General features: G+C 37.4%; 2 protein-coding genes across 4 annotated transcripts; both read right to left on the reverse strand.

Annotated features, from left to right (window-relative positions):
• Nucleotides 1-91: 91 nt before the first annotated feature.
• On the reverse strand, nucleotides 92-3413 carry LOC102591455 (putative pentatricopeptide repeat-containing protein At1g69350, mitochondrial). The gene has a single exon (XM_006367952.2). The coding sequence runs from the start codon at nucleotides 3258-3260 to the stop codon at nucleotides 999-1001; it is 2262 nt and encodes a 753-aa protein (XP_006368014.1). The 5' UTR covers nucleotides 3261-3413; the 3' UTR covers nucleotides 92-998.
• Nucleotides 3414-3838: 425 nt separating this feature from the next.
• Nucleotides 3839-8341, reverse strand: LOC102591795 (uncharacterized). Of its 3 annotated transcripts, none has more exons than XM_006367953.2 (9): nucleotides 8241-8341; nucleotides 6770-7171; nucleotides 6622-6681; nucleotides 6326-6420; nucleotides 6000-6172; nucleotides 5332-5444; nucleotides 4593-4638; nucleotides 4381-4421; nucleotides 3839-4299 (listed from the first exon to the last, which is right to left on the reverse strand). In XM_006367953.2, exons 2-9 carry the CDS (start codon nucleotides 7094-7096, stop codon nucleotides 4144-4146), a joined length of 1011 nt encoding a protein of 336 aa, XP_006368015.1. In that variant the 5' UTR covers nucleotides 7097-7171; nucleotides 8241-8341; the 3' UTR covers nucleotides 3839-4143. The 3 variants fall into 3 exon arrangements, with proteins under 3 accessions (XP_006368015.1, XP_006368016.1, XP_015161344.1); XM_006367954.2 differs by having other exon boundaries at nucleotides 6770-7168; nucleotides 8241-8337; XM_015305858.1 differs by having other exon boundaries at nucleotides 8265-8331.
• Between the last annotated feature and the right edge of the window lie 710 nt (nucleotides 8342-9051).

A 9051-nucleotide genomic window follows, 5' to 3' on the forward strand; every position in this document is an offset into this window, starting at 1 on the left:
TCTTGTACAAAATAACTTGGGATACACGTGCAACGCACGTGTCCATAGACTAGTATTTAATAAGAATAAGAATGATAAGACAATGTTTTGATGAAACCTTGAGTACTAAAATTCAATAATAATTAGTTGGAATGAGTAACATGAATTTAAAAGTAGAAGATATTCTACAAACAATGACATTAACATGGAAATTAAAATCTTGGTTGTGTTTAGTCAGGTTTTCTGAATGCTTCAAGTAGAACGCGCGGTGCTATGCATCATCAAAATATGGATTATGGACTCTCTTATCTTGGGTCTTCGTTTTCGTTTTCTTTCTGGTGTAGGTTGAAATATGCATTTCGTTCCATTTCTCCTCTTTCTTGATCCTGGTTCAGATGACTTATGAGTTACACACTTGTCATCAGGGACATCTCATCTAGTTAGCATAGTGCTGTCTGAAGTCCAAGGCAGGTTGGAGCTAAAAAGTGGGCTATGTATCAAGTTTTTGCTCAATCCATGAGAATAGCTACTTGACAGAAAGAGAATGGCAGTATTGAGCTCCGTAGCAGACATAATTCTCGTTGAGTGGCAGTTCAAGAAAATTACCTGATGATCCAGGGACAGCTTTAAGTCCCCTCTTAGCCAGTTTTTGGCAGATCAGCAGTCATTTCCAGTTCAGACCCTGTAAAAGCAGCCCAGTGCACTAAGCTCCCACTATAAGAGGGGTCCGGGGAAGGGTCGGGCCACAAGGATCTATTGTACGCAATCTCACCTTGCATTTCTGCAAGAGGTTGTTTCCATAGATTGAACCTGTCACCTCCTGTAATGTGGCAACAACTTTACCAATTACGCCAACGCTCCCCTTCCCCATTCAGAGTCTGTATGAAATAAATATTGCATATTCCCAGGCTAATCAGTTCTTTACATCCAAAAACAATGGAAGCAGCTACTTCCAATATCAGAACATCAATATAAGCTTGAGACTTCCCTTTATGCAAATGAAGTATGTGCCATTTGCTTTATGCTGGTATTCTTTTCTCAACTTCAATCATACTATATCCATCGACCTTTTTTAAACCTAAACTTCGCATCTTTGACCTCACCATTCTAGATTCATTCCATTCTCCCTCTTCTGCATAAATGTTGGATAATAGAGTATAATATCCAGTATCATCTGTTTGCATGTTTTTAAGCCTTTGTTGGATCATCTTGATAATATCCATTCTCTTGTGAATTCTACATCCATTTACCAGGGCACCCCAAATACTAACATCTGCTGGAAACGGCATCGAAGTGATGACTTCATAGGCCTTATCAATATCACCAGCTCGACTAAGAAGATCAACAAGGCATGCAAAATGTTCGGGTTTGGGTTCAATGTTCAAGTTAATCATCAAGTTAAAGAAATATTTCCCTTCATTCAGATAACCAGAATGACTGCAAGCAGATAGAATATTTGTTAAAATGATGTCATTTGGTTTTATTCCACTATTTACCATTTCATGAAAGAGTGAGATGGCATCATCGATTTGACCGTGCATTCCATAACCACCTATCATGGCACTCCAAGATATTATGCTCCTTTCAAACATACTATCAAAAACTCTTCGAGCCATCCAGAGATCTCCACATTTAGCATACATATCTGTCAGAGCAGTATCGATATACATATCATGCCTCACATCAAAGATGATTAACTTATGGTGAATCCATTTTCCCTTCTCCAACCATCCTATAGTCGAGCACGCTTGAATTGCAGCTAAGAAGGTAACTTCATCCATTCTGCTCGAGTTTGAGTATATCTCATCAAAGAGACTAATAGCTTCCCGAGATAAACCATTTTGGGTAAGTCCACACATCATTGAATTCCAAGTCACAATACTTCTTTCTTGTGTATCCTTGAATATCATGAGCCCATAGTTCACAAGTCCACATTTACTGTACATGTCAATCAGTGAATTCTGGACAAACTCCGTAGAAAAGCCAGTCCTGATAACGTGGCTATGAATTTGACAGCCAAATTCAGAAAACCCAATATCTCCAGAAGCTGAGAGGACACTTGCCAGAGTATACGAGTCTGGCAATATTCCTTTTCTAACCATATCCACAAAAAGCGTCAATGCCTTGTCAGAAAATCCTTCCTGCACATAACCTGATATGAGCATATTCCACGAGATGATATGTCTGTCTTGAGACGAACCAAATACCTTGTGGCAATCACTTAGCTTGCCACAGTTAGCATACAAGTCAACCAATGCTGAGCCTAGAAGATCATTGTCACAATCAAAAGCATTTCTAACTATAAAACCATGTATAGACTTCCCTTCGTTTAGCCAACCCAACCTAGCACAAGAACATAAAACAGCCATAACAGTAACTTCATTGTATTCCACATCAGACTCATGCATCTTAACAAACAACGCCAGCGCTTCATGATAGCGACCATTCTGATTGTAGCAGGACATCATTGCTGTCCAAGTATAAGTACTCTTATCAACAGCACTACGAAAAAGCAACTCTGCACTACACGTATCGCCACATTTTCCATACATTGCAACAAGCGAGTTTATCAAAGACCCATCACTCTGAATATTCTTTCTCAATATATAACCATGAACAGATTTCCCAACTCTCCATACACCCAACTCACCACAACCCTCAACTGCACTAAGCAAAGCCACTGAATCAATTTCAACACCCTCCTTAACCAAATCCCCAAAAATCTCCAATCCTTCCTTACCTTTCCCATTACGTACATAGCTCGAAATAATCGAACTCCACGAAACAACATCCTTCACAGACATTTCATCAAACAACTTCCTTGCATAAACTGTCCACCCAAGTTCACCATACATACTCAACAACGCCGTCTCGACAACAGAATCAGACTCAAACCCACATTTCAAAATCCTTCCATGAACCTTCCGACCAACACCCAGATCACCAATTGCAGAAATAGCCCTCAAGACTGAAGGGTAAATGAAACTACTGGTTTCAGATAGTTGACAAAGCATACTGTGGTAAAGAAAAATGGCTTCTTGAAAACAGCTATTCCAAACATGGCACTTAATTATTACACCCCACATGAAAGAATCTGGATTTGGGAATGTGTCAAAGACGAGTCTTGAAGTTTTGAGGGAACCCATTTGGGAATAAGACTCTATAAGCTTGGTGGAAGCAAGTGGATCTTTGCGGAGACCATTGATGATGAGATGTGCGTGAAGTTGTGCTACTGATCTTGAGCTTGAACATGATCTGAACAGTGGCATATACTGTATCATTCTTGAATTTTAGTTCAATGAGTTTCATTATTTTGGTTAAGAGTTTTGGAGGGAGCATATATGAGAGTTGTTCATTTTTCTTCTGACATTTGGAGGGAAAAATATGTGAACTTATACAAGAGCCCGATCCATAGCTAATCGAGGCTTGTCTAAACTTTCATATTTACTATCTTATTATTCGATACTATATTTCGTCTAATCGCAAACAACTTCTCTATGCTGTTATTGTTGTAGTTGTATGAATAACTATGGTATTGTATAAAGTCCAATCAATTGATATTTGATGTTTCAATTGCTAGTCAAAATCTAAAGCGGGGATTAATTAATGATTAGCAAAGATTGTGGTGAATTGGTAATTAAGTACTTCTTTATCCTTAACTAGAGATCTCATGTTCGAGTCCTCCTGGGTACATAATCACCTTTGTTAGAGAGCGTTTTACAGCCAATGTGGAATTTTCAGGCGCGAATTCAAATTTAGTCAGGCTACAATGTGCGCACCGGACACCGGGCGAGGAACAATGACATCTAGGCCGAGTTAAATGACACATTTATGTATTGTGCCAAAAAAAAAAACAGGAAAATATAAAAGGGGTTTTGAGGTAAAACATGAATATACATTGACCATTTTCTGTTGAAACAGGCTGACAATAACAGCAGCTCAATATACTTTGGTCATGGTCATCCAAAATCTCCAGAACTATACAAGAGCCTCCACAACTATGTTGTGTATTCTAAGGACATTGTGCAGGAAACATATTTTGCAGTCTTTCAAAATGAGGTAAACCCCACCATAATGGGAAAGGGAAAGGCATTTCTCTTCAATCAAGAAAATTTCTCATATATCCAAATCTTGCATAGAGGACAACATAACCTCTGGTCACATCTACGAACTTTCTCCACTCTTCTCGTTGTCCGGATCATAAGGCACCTCATGCCGAGGCTTGTTGTACTTCTCGCGCAGCTGCTTGATTGGTATGAAATCTCCGGCAGCATCCATCCCAAAAAATAAGAATGAGGTGTAGGGATGATCAAATCTATCCTGCACGTGGTTGAATTTTTCACCAAGTTAGAGATTGAATGACAACTTTGTGTTGTAATTTCAGATTAGTTGTATACATACCTTATCTGGTTCGCTAGGCACCACTAAACTTTCCTCAGGTACTGCATGATGAACAATTATCAGACTAATGAGACACAAACAGCAAATAAATTTTGCAAAAAGTTCTAAGAGGTGATATAGTACAATTCCACACAGTATATGGACCTTTCTTGGCTAACACTAGATTATCTAGTTAATGGAAATGCTTATTCATAGTCACAAATTTCACATACCATATGCCACTAACAGATTGGGATCTGTATGTACATCCACCAGCACCTGAAAATATGTCTATATTTAGTCAAACTAAAAAGATCAGAAGTAATAACTAAGAAATTATCACTTGGAGCAGCACCACTTAACGCAGCAAAATGAGAGCTGAAGTTTGAACTATGGATTAGGATCAGGAACTTGTACAGCATGCATAAGAAGTTCTCCAAACAATTCTTTTGATTGTATCAGGAAAATGTTTATTAGATGAAGCTTAAACAGTTATTTGCTCTGGAGGTCGTCAATCTTGAACATAGCTCTAAAAGGCAGCAAATTTCTACATCATTCAGGATCGTTCTTTGAGCTTGCATACTTTTGCTAAAATGAGGACCTAGATGGTAAAAGTATTTTTATATGTTTGCAAACAGATAAGCAGTTCTAGAGGACCACATTGAAGTTTGTAAATTATCAGGTCAATGCACAGTACATATGCAACATTTCATGATTATTATGAGACGATGAAGCCAGGATGTGGAACTCTACAGCATAAGCGGTAAATTTCAGATATTAAGGAGGATAGGGGACTACAAAGTACAAAAAGATAGTTGACAATTTGACATACACAGCTAGAAAGTTATTTGATCTTTCCTTGGGATGTGGTCGCAAAGCAATACTGTTGATACCAGACCATGCTCAGATAGATAAATTGAATTGATCTTTGCTTGCAATGGATGAAACATATTTTTACGTGACAAGAAAAACCTGATAAAAGGGCTGATCAGGACCACGAGTCAACTTTTCTACTTGAGCAGTTTCCATCCATGAATTTGATTCACAACATATTGGGTCCATCCCACATATAACACCACGATATCCTGAAGTCACAACATAAGGGTTCAGTACTATAAATAACTTGAGTAACATTTACTAATTGAGCTGAATCTAGGGGCTCCATGAATGTTAGTTAAGGGAATGCATCTTCACAGGAGGAAGCAATGTATCAGGAGAATAGTTATATCATTCGATACATTGAGCCACAAGATGTCCATGCAAGGTATAGCACATCACTCCATGCAGGGTACTGCACATCACTAAAAGATAAATATTGAAGGCACTTCCTGATTATGTATCCTCATAAGTCAACATCAGAAATAAGCAAGGGTTGATCACTCAGTGAGGTTTAAGTAGTTCATGCATTTACAATGTAAAACTTCTGCCATGAAAGACTGTGAATTAATCAAATCATCAAATTTGCCGATCCTACCAGGAAACTTCATAAAGGCTCTCAAATTTATATATCACTTTTAGCTACAGGTTAATTATATGGAGAACATATGAGGATTTGTGTATCTGTTTTTACATTTGGTTATCTTTTGAATTAGACAAAGGCTGTTCCTTCCACTCCAAACAATTAGTTAAAGATTCCATACCAAAATTCGTGTGCTTCACTTTCTGGCCTAATCGAAATGCATATTGAGCATTTTCATATGCCTGAGCTCTTATTGATGTAGTCAGAGACTCTGCCTCAAGCTTGGAAATTTCATCTCGTAATTTAGCTGCCAAATCATAATTTTCACTCTGAACTGCATTCTGCAGGTCTGCACTGGACGAAGCAAAAGCTAATCAGAGGTGCTTCAAAAGGTACCTTTGGAACATACTAAAGGTAGAATCTTTATAATCAATTCAAGAAATAGCTTGATATCCAGCACTCAAAGCTCATGGCAAAAAAGAACAAAAGGAATGTGAGTATGCTTACCGTAGACGCAAGATGCTTATAGCCATATCTTGAGCTTCACTCTTTGAGGCTGATCCCCTTCTGGATTCCTGCTGCTTCAAAACCTCTGTTTCCACCTTCATTAGCATATAAGAAGCACACTGATTCTAGTCAGTAAACAATTCTCATCTATCCGTTGGCTTGTCCAATTTCGGAGATCCAAACTCCAAAAATCAAATCCAATAAAATCGCAAGAAGAACAGTTGCTTAAAGCTGGTAATGGGAAATGAGTAAAAGATGAGATGAAAACAGGACATTTGATATCTGCATAAACTAACCTCATTGAGCTTCTCTCTTAGTTGTTGTGCAATTTCATACTGCTCCACATTCAAAGCATACTGTACATAAAGCAGGATAGACACTCGTGAAGCAATGATCAAAGATATAGCAAATAAACTACAGCACATCACAGAGATAGATGGTAACCTGCACGCGTGTAGCCAGGTCCAGCTGGAAAAAGAACATCAATATATCTTCATTGGCATTCTCGCTACGCTCAATGCTTGCTTCTGAGCTTTGGTCACCTCCTTTAAACAACCATCCAGCTTGAACTCTCAAATTTCTCTGCTTTAGCATATCAATGTGGGTTGCAAAGGACAAGCTTTTCCGACGATCGTTCCAAACAAATTGACTTTCCCTAAAACCTATTGCGGTTTCTTTTATTCGACCAAACTGCCTCCTCAAACAGGTGGATCCACAAACCCCACAATATCTAGAAGTTGCAAGAGTACTCATTGACATACTTTGCACCATGGCTGCTGTTCAGGACAACTCCTCCTTCACCCTACTCCTTCAAAGAACCTAGTTTCCTTTCCGTTCAATCTACTTCTGAAATAAAGTTACTCTTTTCAAATTTTCAACTTCAGCATCGATGTAGTCAATTCAGGGAATTTAAATTTGTATACTGACTTTTAGAAAGGTTCAAAAAGAAAAGAAAGGAGAAAACCTTGTCAAAACTTCACAAAAAACCTAAATGTTTACCTTTTAAACTACAAAAATTGCTTTGGGTAGACTACATGAATCCTCTATATCCATACCCTCCTATTTGGGTTCATTTAATCCAACATCTAAATGTTTATTTCAGCTCCAAACATAACTAAATTCATGTTCACTGAGCAAATTCAAGCTAAAGAAGAACTTCTAAATTGCAATTCGAGTATTTCTGCAATCAATTCCAACAACAACACGCTAGTGCAATCCCACAAGTGGGCTCTAAGGAGGGTAGACCTTGATCTTTGTAGAGAGACTGTTTTCGATAGACCAAAGAATTTGAAGCATGATTATAAGAAAATAAGACCAAAAAAGCAAGATACAAAGCAAATGAAGCAACAAATATTAATAAATACCAACGAACAAAAAAGCTATGTGATTCCTAAATAATAACTATTAAGGACAATAGTAGAGGAGCCTACCGCCCTGCCTCTACCACATGAATGAAGTGCAACAACACTCGGCAACCTACTAACCTTCCACCCTAATCCTCGACATGATACCTTCCTATCTAGAGTCACGTCCTCAGTAAACTTAAACCTGTGTTATATCCTGACTAATCACCTCCCTCAGTTCTTCAAAACTCCTAAAAGGAGGGAAAAAAATGTATCGTCTCAGCTCACAACAAAGAAACTAGAGCTAATCCACCTGATAATGTTTATTGCAACTAGACAACCCGTCAAAAAAATTAACACTACATAGGAACTTCTCATTCTCTAATTCTGATTCGCCTTTTGATTATTCAGTTTCGAATCATATTAATTTGCTCCCATTAATCTAAAATTAAACATGAACTTTCAATATACTACAAATCCTATACCTCGAATTTCTACTACTATTTTGATTTGAAATAAACAGTGTATTAATAATAACTGAGTAGAAGCGTACTCAGTTGCAGAAATATCACCTGAGAAGAAGATCGGAGACGCACCGGAAAGTTGTGTTTTCTGCCGGACAAATGGCGTCCACTAATTTTTCATTCTACCCCCATTGATTTTTATTTTTTTTGGGTATTTATAGTGCACTGCCACTTGGCTCATCTACAACATCAAATGGGTGATTAATTTGATTATATTATTTTGTAATAAATTTCACAAATAACTGTATTTTAGTTAAACAGATAAAACTCAAAACTCTCATTATGTATTAAATTTTTATCAACTATTGATATTTCAGATAAATACTGAACATAAGTTTGCTCTATTAGGTAATTTTTTCCTTTCAAAAAATAATTTTGGATATTTTAGTTTTGCATTATATAAATGTTCGTAAAGAATGATTAGACGATATGTACGGCTTCCTAACTCCTTACGGAGGGTCCGTAAAGGTTGCAAAAAATTGACGGAAAGTCATCTTACCAAAATATTTATGGGCTAACACATATGAAAAATTGAGAAAATCGTTTAATTCCTGTAAATTGGTCGCTAAATGCCAAAATATGTTGTAAAAATGGTGAGACTGTACATACTACTCTTTCGACTCCCTATGGAGAATTCTGTAAAGGTTTTACAAAAAAATCGATGGAAAGCCATATCACTAAAATATTAATGGGCTAACACATATGAAAAACTGAGAAATGACTCATAAATGTCCAAAATATGTGCAAAAATGGTGAGGTTTCACGTACTGCTCCCCAACTCTCTACGGAGGATTCCGTAAAGGTTTTTTTTTTTAAATCGTCAAAAAGTCATATCACCAAAATATTCATGGGCTAACAC

This window comes from Solanum tuberosum, unplaced genomic scaffold (assembly GCF_000226075.1).
Source record: "Solanum tuberosum cultivar DM 1-3 516 R44 unplaced genomic scaffold, SolTub_3.0 contig00061, whole genome shotgun sequence".
NCBI classification, from domain to species: domain Eukaryota; kingdom Viridiplantae; phylum Streptophyta; class Magnoliopsida; order Solanales; family Solanaceae; genus Solanum; species Solanum tuberosum.

What these genes read in the sequence shown, in the direction of transcription:
- LOC102591455 (XM_006367952.2), bottom strand. Translation starts at nt 3,260, where the DNA reads ATGATACAGTATATGCCACTGTTCAGATCATGTTCAAGCTCAAGATCA.
- LOC102591795 (XM_006367953.2), bottom strand. Translation starts at nt 7,096, where the DNA reads ATGGTGCAAAGTATGTCAATGAGTACTCTTGCAACTTCTAGATATTGT. An exon ending in ACCTGGCTACACGCGTGCAG is followed by an intron (nt 6,682 to 6,769) that starts GTTACCATCTAT and finishes CTTTATGTACAG; the next exon opens with TATGCTTTGAATGTGGAGCA. An exon ending in TGCCTAGCGAACCAGATAAG is followed by an intron (nt 4,300 to 4,380) that starts GTATGTATACAA and finishes AACCACGTGCAG; the next exon opens with GATAGATTTGATCATCCCTA.